The sequence below is a fragment of the Hevea brasiliensis genome, chromosome 17 (genome assembly GCF_030052815.1).
Source record: "Hevea brasiliensis isolate MT/VB/25A 57/8 chromosome 17, ASM3005281v1, whole genome shotgun sequence".
NCBI classification, from domain to species: domain Eukaryota; kingdom Viridiplantae; phylum Streptophyta; class Magnoliopsida; order Malpighiales; family Euphorbiaceae; genus Hevea; species Hevea brasiliensis.
Genome location: NC_079509.1, coordinates 18667476 through 18681322, shown reverse-complemented (window position 1 = coordinate 18681322; position 13847 = coordinate 18667476). Strand labels below are relative to the sequence as shown.

Sequence of the window (13847 nt, the reverse complement as noted above, 5' to 3'; positions counted from 1 at the left end):
TGCTCCATCTCAACTATCTGCAACTGCTGCCCCTGCAGCCAAGAAAGGTAGAAAAAGGTCTAAGTCGACTGCGTCAAATCCATACCAGTCCCTAGCTGCTGCTCTTCAACCACCATCTGATGAAGATGAGGCACAGAGGCATGACCAATTGGCTGACCAAGGTTCTCAGCCACCAGCTGCTAAACCCACCAGGAAAAAGATGGTGCCTTCCAAAGCCACTCGCAAGAGCAAAAGACTAAATGATTAGCATCTCATCTGGATTTTTAGTTTCCTATTTGGATTTTTAGTTTACTAGTCTGTTTGCTACTATTAGTTTTTAGTTTGCTACTGTTTCCCTTACTGCGTTTAAATTTGGGCTAACATGATTCTTTTTGGGTTATTTTCTCCTGTTTCCTTTTTGATTAATGACAAAAAGGGGGAGAATAGGATGGATATGGATATGTGTTTATACTTGTGTTGATGGATATGTGTTTATACTTTATACTTGTGACAAATGGAAGTATGTTTATATGCATATTATTTTTTTGAGAATATTGTGAATATTTTGTGAACATTTCTTACAGCATAAACTCAGGGGGAGCTTTTGTACAGCAAATAAATTTATTATATGCATACATTTAAGGGGAGCATTTTCGGCATACTATATTGCATGGATTCACATATTCACATAAACTTTCACACACTTTTATTTCTGATTGTTGATTCAATTGAGTTTTGTCATCATCAAAAAGGGGGAGATTATTGACCCCGTGTAGCTCAAAATGAGCATTGATTTTAATGATAACAAAACTCAAAACAGAATCTATCTAACCCAGCTTTAAAGTAATGTGTAGATTCCTTCTCTTATTCATAAAGAATTTTTGAAGTTGCATCTAAGGAGGAAGAATACTCAAAGGCATCTCAAGACAAATCCAAAATGAGAAAAGAACAAGATTATGAAAGCCAAGACTCAAAGTAAAGGTATGAAAGTCATAAAGTTAGAGATTGAGTCTTAGGTCTTATGTGAAAAGAATAGATGAGAATTTAGTCGAATGGAGCTCAAAAATGAAATTTTATTTTCTAATTACTTTTTCTCATCATGACCTTGGATACTGCTATTGGAACTTATTTTTCTTTTAAGGTCTAAATCTTTGTTTTTAAATATTACAAGTTGAGACATGTAGCTGTTGACTTAGTTTGCTAACTGCTTAGCTAAAATATTAGTTTGCTAATGTGTTTGCTAAAACATTAGTTTACTAACCAGTTTACTACTGTTGCCAAAATTTCATTAGTTTGCTAAATGATCAGAGCTGCTCAACTTCGCACAAAAGGACAAAATAACGGCTATTTTGTCCTGAGTAGTGTGTATAACGTTCCAAAAAGGTTTCAAACAGTCTAAAATGATTTGGGACTATAAATACATCTTCTTTACTTCATTTTACACTTGATGAAAGCTTAGTTTTGAACTCCAACCTTGATTTTCATTTATTGCTTTCATTCAAGAGCTTTAAAGTCTTTGAGCTACCATTGGCAAATCAACTCATCTCTTCTTTATAGTTTGATTTGTATTGAGTAAGAGTGAGTGTTAAAACATTAAGTTGCATTTAAGAGAGGTTGTACAAGCACCTATTGAAGCTTGAGAGAGAGTAAGTGCTTGTGATAGCACTTGTCAAAGGTTCAAGCTGCCTTGGTAAAAGCTTGGTGTTGAAAAAGTGTAAAGGGCTTTTGGTTTTTTGCCTTTAAAAGAGCAAATAGTGGAGAGAAGACTCAAAGAGGGTTCTTTGAGAGAGTGGATGTGGGCTAGTTAAGCCGAACCATTATAAAAATCATTGTGTTTGATCTCTCTAACCTTAACCTATTTACTTTTATGCAATTTAATGTTAATACATGACCTTGAATGTTGATTGAATATATTGAGTTGATATATTTGAGGATTTATGAGTATGATGAGAAATTAGTTGAAAATCTTGTGATGCATGTTTTGGTAGCTATAAATATTGATTAAAGCTTGACTTGCAACTTAGGGACACTTTATTGAAATACATATCACTGTCATTATATATTAAGAAGCACCTAGTTGAACAAAGCCACAATTTTTTATTAGGCTACAAGCAAGGGCTGAAAAATTGTTAAAGTCCAATTCACCCCCCTCTTGGACTATTTTGGGACAACAACTCTTTTTAGAGAAAATATACCATGGATCATATATGCCATGTCAAAATACATATTTATTATGTTTTAACAATTGGAGTTTCCAAAGGGCATGAAGTGGATTGATGATTTAAAAGTTGGATAGGTTTAGTTAAGAGTTGTTTCAGTGAAATCTGGGCCTAGGAGCTACTGTTTGCCTGAAGGGAGGACTTCAAAGCATTGTAGGGACATCAGCTACTCCAAGGATACAAACCTCTTCTTCTCTGTTTAAATGTTGATCCCCAAGCTAAAAGAGAATGAACGGCCAATTAATTTGCGGCGTCACCCTCCCCAACCAGGCAACACTTCTGAACCGTGGAAAAGAAGATCCTTTTCTGGTTTCATTAAGACCATTTGATGGTTTTTGTGCGGTGGTTTTATTTTCTTCTTTAAGACAATGGGTTCTCAAATCTTCCATTCTAGTATTTTCAACTCAGAGCAGGGATGTGAGTGATGGCACTGGGATACAAAGATGGCTAGGTCCTCTGCTAGGCTAGGGTTTTCTGGCTGTATTTTGGGCTGAGTTGATTTGTATTTGAGTTGGTTTGTTTTGAAACTAGTTTGGACTTTTTGATTTGTTTGTTTCTAGGCTCTATTGTTGTATGTTTTGCCCTCTAAACCTTGTTTAATGCAAAGTCTACTGCATTTAAAAAAAAAGTGAAATAATATGCAATAATCAACAAGTCTATTGTATTTTGACAATTGGCACAAATTTTAAAAAATTTTAATTCCTAAATTAGAAAATATGAGTCTATTGTATTTTGACATGACACATTCAATTCATAGAATAATTACTCTCTCTTAAGAGAGAAATCATATTATAAATCGTTTATTCTACGTAAATGAGCATATATGGAATGACAAAATAATCATAGAGTAACAGTTAAATTATTTTAAATTTCACTAAATTCAGTTTTGTTTGTGTTACGAATAATTTTTTTTTCAAAACATGACTCTCTTTATACTTAATTATTATTTCATGATTGATTTGCTATTTCTGTCAAATGTTGACATGAAATCATAGACATACTATATAATTTCTCCGCTTAGGGTCCATGTTTTATGGTGTAAATACATGGGTGGTTGTCCTGGATGATCATGCCCAGCCTAAAGCAACAATGCTCTCGTATATATGGCGGAGGATATTGTTCGGAATTGTGCTGAAAGGAATGTGGCCACACTAGTTTTTGGACTGTTAAATGCTTTCTGGATCATTCTCTTCGACAAGTTGCTACTTGGGAAATATTTGTTGATGATCTCAATTTAATTTTGTAGGATTATTCTTTAAAAAATCGATGGAGCCGATTTAGTTTTGAAAATCAATTTGATTTTTTTTTTATTTAAAAATTTCAATTTGTTTGGTTTTGATCGTTTTTTAGATAAAATCAAATTGAATCAAATATTTTTTTTTTCAATTAATTATTACTATATCTCTAATTAAAAAAACCCTCAAAATTAGATTTGAATTGAGTTTAAAATAAGTCAAAAAAAAAAAAATCCCAAACTAATAAATCAAATCAACCAAAACAGCTCAATTTGATTTGCTTTCTAGGTTCAATTTAATTTGATTTATTTGAATTTTTTAGTTTTCCAGATCAAATCAAACACATTGATATTTTTTTAAAATATAATATATTAATAAATCAGGAAAAACTTAGCTAAACAAGTGTATTCTAACTCTGATCAGCAGATTAGCACCATATATTAAAACCTATGACCCAAAAAACTAAGTGAAAAAATCTAGATGAGATACATACCTGGCTTGACAAAACGGCTAAAGCCATAAAATTAAAAAATGCATTTGCTTACAAAATAATAAATCGTTTTTATTTCACCCATAAAAGCTTGCCTGTGAATTGTTTTTTACTCTAGTAAGAAAATTATATTTTTCATTATATTCTGTCGTAATTAATATTACAAATTAATTAACTAGAACTGATTTTTTAAATTTGGAGCATAATGGAAAGCAATATTATATTTTCTTTCATGAAGAAGACTATATATATAATATTTTTAAGAAGAAAAAATAAATAATAAACTTAAGTTCAATAGCATTGAAGTCGTTTTCAAAATTATAAAATTTAAAGTCAAGTTTCAATCCATATATATATATATATATATATAAAACAGTTTACAAGTGTTAATTAATTTGTTACAGGTTTACACAAATTTGAAAAATGATCATAGTTCATAATGTTATTGGCAGGATAATATAAAATGGCATTGGAGTATATCCTATGCTTAACTCATCAGTATTCATATTTCATAACTTCTCTTCTTAATTAATTGGAAAACTTCACTTTTTGCTCACCATTAATTAGCACTCAATTAAGCTAGCTAATTAAGGTTCAAAGTATTTCAGGATCACTCAATGATAAGAATAATAATTATTAGTGCTGACAAAATTTTATATATATATACCCTTTATATATTTGGCATTGATTCCGCTTCACTTACTAGATATTTATATATATTTATCCGGTCCTGCAATGATATCTTCTTTTTCCCCTTTTATACATAATAATTTATAGAATTGGCTTTAGTGTAACGGTAAAATTATCCCATTTGTAACTTAGAGGTCACAGCCCATAATCGTGAGATAGTTTGGGCACGAAGTCACTCTTTATACATATAAATACACACCATGAAAACCCTTTTCGTTTGCAGAAGTTGTACAAGCTCATTCAGTAATAATTTAGCGTTGCTGTGCCAAAAAGAGAAGTTCATATATCTAAATTGACTACTAATTAATTAACTACTCTTTACTGGGACATTATTACACTATATATGCATCATATAATAAAAGCCGGAAACTCTTCTTATCAGAGCAAATGCATAGCTAGCTACATATGCTTTTGAATAGGGTCGACTGTAAAAGTAAATAGAAATTAAAGGAGTTATTTGTGTAGAGAGGAGACAGCTTCATCATCTGAAAATTACCACTGCATGTTATATTTTTGTCCACCTGATTGCAATCATTGAACCGTACTTCCTGAAAACGTTAAAATAAACAAATTCGTTACATATCTGAAAACCAATTTCATGCATGGAATTATATATATATATATATATATATATATATATATATATATATATATGATTATGTAAATTATTGCCTACCAAAATCCCTTGGTGTCTTGCATCTGAAACATTCAGTCCTGCTAGCATAATTATGTTCTCCACATCCCATTCTGTCCAGTCCAGTAAGTTAGCTGTGTTAGGGTTTTCTTTCGAAGTGCATGAATTATTAATTAGTGATATTCTTTTAAGGAAAAAACTTAGCTAGAGACTTGGTTTATAATGGACTCAAAAAACAATCGTGCAAACTCCATTATAAATATTGAATTTTGAGTACACGATGAATCAGGTATAGGCAATTAAAAAGCAGATCAAAAGCATGCATGCGCTAATTATGTATGTGCTGATATTTGTGTAATTATTTTTCCAATTAACACACATCCAAAATAATAAGAAATAATAATTAAATGATCGTCCTATAAAAAATGTGCAATTACTATTTAATAGCACATTATATATAATATAGATGGCAAATTAACAATGCAGGTTGATTTTTGTTCATTTTCTTTTAGGTAAACAATTCTGGTTAATTAATTCCTTTCATTTTTTAACATGAAGTGTGAATATAATTAATGTGAACTAACCTAGGGCAAATCCAATCGCCAGTTTTCCATCCTGGAGGATAAGTGCCTTCTGATCCATAACTGCTACCTTCACACCCACTAGCATAATAGTTTTTTACTGCACCACATTTGTAGCAGCTTGGCCTGCTAGCGTAGTTGTGAGCTCTACAGTTGAAGGCAGTGCAATACCAGTCTCCAGGCAAGATCCTAGTCCACCCTGCTGGATCAGGGCCTTGATACTTTGGGTACCCACAGCGTTGGCATGCTTCCCGGTTCCTAAAATTCATGTATTGGCATGCACTGCACATCCAGTCTCCACCGGCCCAGCTCATTTCTCTCACCTGATAAAGACGCAGATTCTAACCTGAAGGCTCCAAATGTGAAGTAGCATGCAGCAATTGGTGTTTGTTTTGTTGTGTTGAGATTGGGAGCTAGGCCTATATATATACATACACTTTTTATTCCCACCCATGTGTAGAATGATGATATTTTCTGAGAGATTTAGATAAGCCTGCTCCTGCATGGGGCCTTCCTAATTATTCTTTGGCAGGAACTGCTTCGAAAGGGACGAAAACTCCCATTCAGCGCGGTAATTCAGTGGTGAAAGCATGTTTAAGGTTCAAATTCTGGCACCCTTTTCCTTAAATAAAATGTGCAAGTAGTCGATGCTCACATCACATGGACTTGAAAGCATACGTCGCAGGGCTTACTGGATTCACATAGCTTATTTCCTTAGAGTAGGTTTTATGCAGTCCAGGTGCACATGGTGAAGTAAAAAGAATCGAAGAAATTTTGCCAAGATTTTTCATTTGGAATCAGTTCCTCTTCATCTCCAACTTCCCTTTGCTTGCATTTGATTCCTTCATTCTTTTGTAAAAGTAACAAAAAAATTTCCTACCCATATTTGTTGCCATGTCAATTCATATTTTACTTTAATTTTTCTATGTAATATTTTCTCCAATAATTGTGATACCTAAATCCTCATGACTTTTAAAAAAAAAAAATTCCTCATGACTATGAGGTTTCAAATTCGAATTTAAATCTAAATTATATTCTCAATACTTGAAAGCTTGACATGCATGTGTCAACAGGATGTGCTCATTATGATTATACAGCTAGGGGTTAATTAGCAATTAATTAAGCACATTAGTTATCATTTTCACAAGAAAGGCCAGGGAATGTTCCCAATTATTGTTTTGCTGGAATTAATTTGTATTGCTTTGCGGCGCACTGACGCTGGGGCAAAAAAGACCACACTAGGAATAGCTGGGCCAGTTATGTGAAAAGGTGTTGGGAAAACAGGAAATAACTCGCAAGAATAATTAAACAGGAGCTATTAGGTCTCATTAGCACAAATTTATTCTTGAACATGTTTAATGATGAAATTTAACTATTAGTAGTCATCATAGGCTAATTATTGGATACACCAGGAGCACTAAAAAATAGTGCTCCTTTCGATACAACAAAACAGTTAGAATGTCTGATACTATATTTAATTTACATAGAAGAGCCATAAGTAAAATTGATAAAGATTGAATGAGGTTAGATGAAAACAAGAGAAATAAAGCATAAATCGATTAAAAGAGCCTAAAGTCCTGGTGATGGGTGACCGACTCTGGAAGCGACTACGAGCTCAGTTACTACCCTAAATTCGTATGGGACCCCATGACATCTATAGTTGAGGGTTAATTGAGAAACTATTGGGAACTAGAAAATTATGGAAATAAAGAGGGAACAAGTACAAATAAGAGAAGCAGAACTTAAGGATCCATCAGACATTATTAAAAAGATGGACTATAACCCGATGAGGGGCATTTTGGTCAATTCACTCCTAGAAATAACTTTTGACCTAAATGTCCATTAAAATGTATGAGATTAAATTATTGAAAAGGGATTAAAAATGTGAAGTAGGGTATGGAAAAGAAGAAAAGAAAAATACAGGAATTAGGACATTAAAATTTTGTAATTATGACATCATAAAAAGAAGAATACTTATCTACATAAAAAGAAGAAGACAAAACCAAAAAATAAAATAAAATTCACTCATCTTCTTCAAGTGGCTGGCTCCATTCCCTCTCTCTCTCTTTACTTTCCTCCATTGATGAACATCCCAAGCTCCAAAACCACTAAAATCCTTCCATAGATCACTTAGCTCCTTAAGAGAAAAGTTGATTTTGAACTTTGATAAGAAGATTTGAAGCAAAAGATTGAAGAAATTGTTAGTAATATGCCCTAGAGCATATCACTTTGTATGTATCTTGTACATATTTTATTAATAAAAGGCAATTATTTTTTTTTTTGTTTACATAATTTGTCTATGTGTAATGGAAAATGTCCATTGATATTTTGTTAAAAATTCTATTCTTAAGTTGTTAAGAATATGAGTGACAGTTTTTCTAGCACAAAGTATCATAAAATGGTTCACAATTAAGGATACTTCACAAAGGATATGACTTATCCAGAAATATTGTAATCATGTTTGTTCCCAAAATATTAATATGAGATATTAATAAGTTAGAGTGGTGAGTCTCATGACACATAACAAACATGATAGACACTTATATATGATAAGTAGGCCGGACCAGTGATGCTTATGACAAGCACATGGAGTTTACTCTTGTCAATACAGTGTCATATATCATATCAGTGCATATAATCTTTAGACCTGAAATAACACAATTATCTTGTATATAGGTAGTTTGAGTTTGATACTGCTTTCATACTCATACTTTGTATGGGTATACGGGCATGTGTTGGCTCTTACTAGTTATATATGGAGATATGTGTTGATCAAGATTGGATCCGTTACCCTAAGTAAATAGAAATAAAATCTTATGTTCATTTAATTGTTCTTGATGATTCAAGTTCCTGGCCAGGACATATATACTTAGCTAGAAATGAGTTTCTGACAAAAAAGTCTTATTAATAAAAAATTGGAATTAAAAGAGAATATAAGATTCATAGCAAATGGAGTTTGACATTAACCATGACTCTAGCTGTAATTGGGATTTTATAACGAAGAGATTTCATTGCATGTTAAAATATGGTTATAGGTTCATGTTTAAGGTCTTCCTTATTACTAATTGGGTGGTCATGGCATGTTATGCTAGGTGTCAACTATGATCTATGAAATGCCTAAAATGATTTAGAGAAATCATTTACGGTAAGAAAGAGTTTTAATGATTTTAAGAGTTAATATCATTTTTCATTGTCAATTAGTAATGAGCCTAGTAAGTCACATACCTATGCAAGTTAATCACCAAGTAAATTGTGATTTAATTGATTAATTAAAGAGTTTAATTAATTAATTAAATATGTTTGGTTTGCAATAAGATTGCAAAGTTTCTAGCATTACTTAAAACCAAATCTAGGATATTGGATGTATGATATAACTGAAATCGTGAAATTAATTAATGGAGATTAATTAATTAATTAATTAATATTTGATATAAATTAATTTGATAGAGAAATTGCAATTTCGGGTTGAGAATTCAAATTTATATACAAGGGCAAAATGGTAATTTTACATGGTGACACGTGGTACCATGAGATAGTGACACGTGATACCTATGTAAGTATGCTACTTATCTTTCAATCATGAAAGATGAATTATTGAAAATTTAATCATAGCTTGACACTTGTCTTAATGAGATTAAGACAATTGTAAAGTAAGATTAAATTAGAGCTTGACAAGTGGCACTACTTTTAAGCATTTTGTCTTATGTAAATAAATGAAGAAAGAAAAAGAACCCTCTTGGACGGCAATAAGGGAGTCCTTCTCTCTCTCTCTCTCTTATTTTCTTAATTGATATTCAGAGAAAACTTGATTTCTTCTTGAATCAAGAATACTAGAAAGAGTTTCTAGTGTCCTACATCCATACAATTTCACTAAAGCAAAACCCCTAAGGTATTAGTGGTTGGCAAGCTTCAAAGAGAGGATTTGGGGCTACCATTGGTAACGCTTGGTGAGCTTGTGGTGGAAAAGCTAGAAGAGCAACATTTGGAGCTCTTGAAGACTCCCAAAGGGAATTAAGAAGGTTGATTCTGTGCCTTAAAGGTTAGTCACTTTCAATCCTTCTTAATTTGTGTTTAATGTGATTAAATGCAAAATCTCAATCTTTAATGGCAAATGAATCCATAATGCATGTTAAAATGATATTTTGACATGCTTTAGGGCATTAGAAATTGCTTAGGATCATAATGCACAAATATGCAAGCATGAAACCCTAGATAAATTTTTGAAATTCAATCTTCTAAGGCCCTAAACACGTTTTCCAATGCCATCAACTGGTATCAGAGCCACTATATTTGCTATTAAGATTGATTTTGGGACTTAATTGTGTGATTGGATGAAGATTGGGTGCATTTGAATGAGATTCGGATGGAGAAAACCCAAGAAAAATCTAATTGCCGAAAAGAACATGGCATGGGCATGTCCCAAGCCACAGGCCGTGTTCTGGAAGTCAGTGATCATAGCCTGAACGTGTAATAGTACACGTCCCATGTTTTCTCACCACACAACCTGTGTTTCTTTCTGCCCGATAGCGATATGAAACACAGCCCGTGTAAATTACGTGCCAGGGGCAGTAATCTTCTGCCAGGGGCATGTTTTGGCTGAATTTTTAGGTTTTTATGCAATTATTGTGTAATTTATGACTTGAAATCATACTTAGATCTAATTAAATGGCTTAATTAGGATTTCTAATCACACAAATAATTTTTAAAAATTATTTTCATAAAATTAAAATTTGGAAGGATTCCTAAATTTAAGATTGAATAACAAGTGTATAAATATTTAATTGTTAAATGTCAATATGCATGATGGTTGATCATGGACATTAAAAGACCAATGTGATTGGATTTATTTCTTTTAATTTTCTTTGGGATGTAATAATTAATTTTATTTTAGTGACATGTATCATAAGGGTTATATTACTTAGGATGTATTTTCATTTATTTAAGGACTTTGAAGTCTAAATTCTTGTAAATTCGCCTTGGTATGCTAAGGGTTACTATATAATTGGATTGTAAGAAGGACATGGAGGTCAAGAGCATTAGTGGGACTAGTGGGAGGAGATCAAGATCAAGGTGTTGATTATGTACTCCCTCAGCAACTCTTATAATATGAATGAATGAAATATACCTAGGAATGTCCTAATTCAATTCTTGGTGGCTCAGAATTGAATCCCTTAGAAAGTCCATGATCATACCATTTTTTATGATTATCCACGTATATATGAGATGTGTATGGTTGTATGCAAATATGTGATATATGCATGTGCAAAGTGAGACCTTAATAGTAATTAAGCTGACCATAAAATTTTCCAATTAAATGATTAAGTTGGTAATGTTATAATTATGGTAATTATATCATGGCCCTCTATTGAGTTAATTACTTTAAAGAATTTTAATCACTTGCATTATTAGCTATGAAAACATGGAAATAATGCATTTGTTTTAAGAGATTTCTTTAAGAGTAATTGTTAAGCATAAGATGTTATAAGTATGTGAATGCTTGGTGGCCAACAATGGATGTACCTAAGATCATTAAAGTTAATTTGCATGCTTACTGGCTCAATGGGATCAACTTAACTAATACAAGATAAACTAATAATGGATGTGCCTGAGGTTTTGAGCATTAGGGACCAAATAAATTATTGAGCCTCACATGAGATGTGATGGGCAAGGAGTTGCTCATTTATAGTTTGTTGTGATTCCAATAATGGATGTGCATGAGGTTAATCAATAAGACTATAAGAATTCAATTAGCCATTAGAAAGCCATCCAAGTAGGATTTTCATTTCCTACTTTGAAAGTGTAGGATTCGCCAAGTTAGTGGGAGGATCAATTTGATTAAAAGACTATAATTATTTTGGTTAATTACTTAATATATTTACTAATTAATCTTATTATTATCTATAGTTTACATTCTGATAATAATGAGCACACAACAACCACCACCATCCAATATCCTTGCAGGCATACCTGATCATAATAGGTTGACAAGACCTAATCTTTCTGATTGGCTCAGAAATCTAAAACTTATCATGAACCTAGAATGTATAGGATATATTCTAGATTAAAAAATTCCTGGTTCCTTACCTCCAGTGGCCACTCTAGAGGAATTAGAAACTTTGGACAAGTGGAAGGAGCATAATATGAGAGCCAGGTGTTACATGATAGCTTCTATGACTAATGAGTTACAAAAGCAGCATAAAAACATGTTGAGTGCAAATGAGATCCTTCTTTACCTATAAGAGTTGTATGGTGAACATAGTAGGAATGCTAGGTGTGAGATATCTAGACTGTTATTCCGAATGAGGATGTTAAAGGGATAGAATGTAGGAGATCATGTCTACAATATGATTCAGCTTATAGAGTAGCTAGAACATCTTGATTTTTACATGGATTTCTAACTGTAAATAGATTTGATCCTTCAGTCCCTACCAGAGTCTTTTGAGAATATTATTACAAATTTTCATATGACTAAACAAGAATGCACTCTGACTGACTTACTTAACATACTGGTTATTGTTAGAAGAACATGTCGAGCAATAAAGGAAAAGAGGTAGCTTTAGTTGCATCTTCTTTTTCAATTGGAAAGTTCAAGAAGAAGAAGGGCAATAAGAAAATGAAACCTCAAGTTTCTGGACCTTCCAAGAAAATAGCCAAACAGAAAGGGAAGAACGAGGCTGGGCAAAGTAAGGGAAAGTGTTTCCATTGCCAGAAGGATGGGCAATGGAAAAGAAATTGCCCAGAGTATCTAGCGTCTCTGAAGGACAAGAAAGATAAACCTTCAGAAGGTATGTCTATATCTTATTTTTTAGATTCTGATGATGCTCTTAGTTCATCAACAGCTTGGGTTTTAGATACTGGTGCAAGTTTTCACATTTCTTTTGGTATGTAGGAACTAATAAGCAGTAACAGCTTGCAGGCACGGGATGTTAGACTCCGAATTGGCAATGGCTTAACTGTTGAAGCATTAGCCATAGGGTCTAAATCTTTATACATATATGGACATATTTTCTATTTAGATCATGTTTGGTATATACCTGATGCGTTTAAGAACATCATTTCTGTATCTAGTTTGACTAGAAATGATTATGAATTTCAGTTCACAAATGATTTGGATAATATTTATTTTGGAAATAAATTTATTGGCTCAGGTTATATGTATGATGAACTTTATTATTTGGATAATAATAATAATAATAATAATAATAATAATAATAATAATAATAATAAATACAAATCAAATGCAAGCAATTTAAATGAATTTAATGTCATAATGAAAATAAACTCCAATCCAAAATGTCTTTGGCACTTAAGATTAGGTCATATTACAAAAGATAGGATTACAAATCTGGAGAAAATGGAGATTTTATCTTCATTGGGTTCTGAACCTACTCTAACTTGTAAATCCTGTCTTCAAGGCAAAATGACTAGATCACCTTTTGTTGGACAAGGGTTAAGAGCTGAAAATATTTTGAAACTAATACATAGTGATATATGTGGTCCATTTAAGGAAATGAATAGAGGCGGTTTTCATTATTTTATTACCTTTACTGATGATAAATAAAGGTATGGGTATTTGTATTTGATGAAATACAAATATTAATCTTTTGAAAAGTTCAAAAAATTTAAATCTGAAGTAGAGAATCAAACGGGAAAAAATATTAAAACTCTTCGATCAGATAGTGGAAGTGAATACTTAAGTACTATATTTGATGAATACTTGAAAGAACATGATATTATTTCCCAATTGACTCCTCCAGGAATATCATAATTGAATGGTGTATCTAAAAGGAGAAACCGTACCCTATTAGATATGGTACGTAGCATGATGAGTTATACAGATATGCCAATCTCCTTTTGGGGATTTGCATTATAATCAGCTTTGCATATTCTAAATAGAATTCCATAAAAATCATTTTCTTCCACACCTTATGAGATATGACATGGAAGAAAACCAAGTCTTAAGCATATTAAAATTTAGGGTTGTCCAGCTTACATTAAAAAGCAAAAAACTGATAAATT

At 32.3% G+C, this 13847-nt stretch overlaps 1 protein-coding gene across 1 annotated transcript; it reads right to left on the bottom strand.

Annotated features, from left to right (window-relative positions):
• Nucleotides 1–4889: 4889 nt before the first annotated feature.
• On the bottom strand, nt 4890–6194 carry LOC110655624 (transcription initiation factor TFIID subunit 15). Its single transcript, XM_021812018.2, has 3 exons — nt 5832–6194; nt 5290–5360; nt 4890–5161 (listed from the first exon to the last, which is right to left on the bottom strand). Exons 1-3 carry the CDS (start codon nt 6140–6142, stop codon nt 5145–5147), a joined length of 399 nt encoding a protein of 132 aa, XP_021667710.1. The 5' UTR covers nt 6143–6194; the 3' UTR covers nt 4890–5144.
• Nucleotides 6195–13847: the final 7653 nt, after the last annotated feature.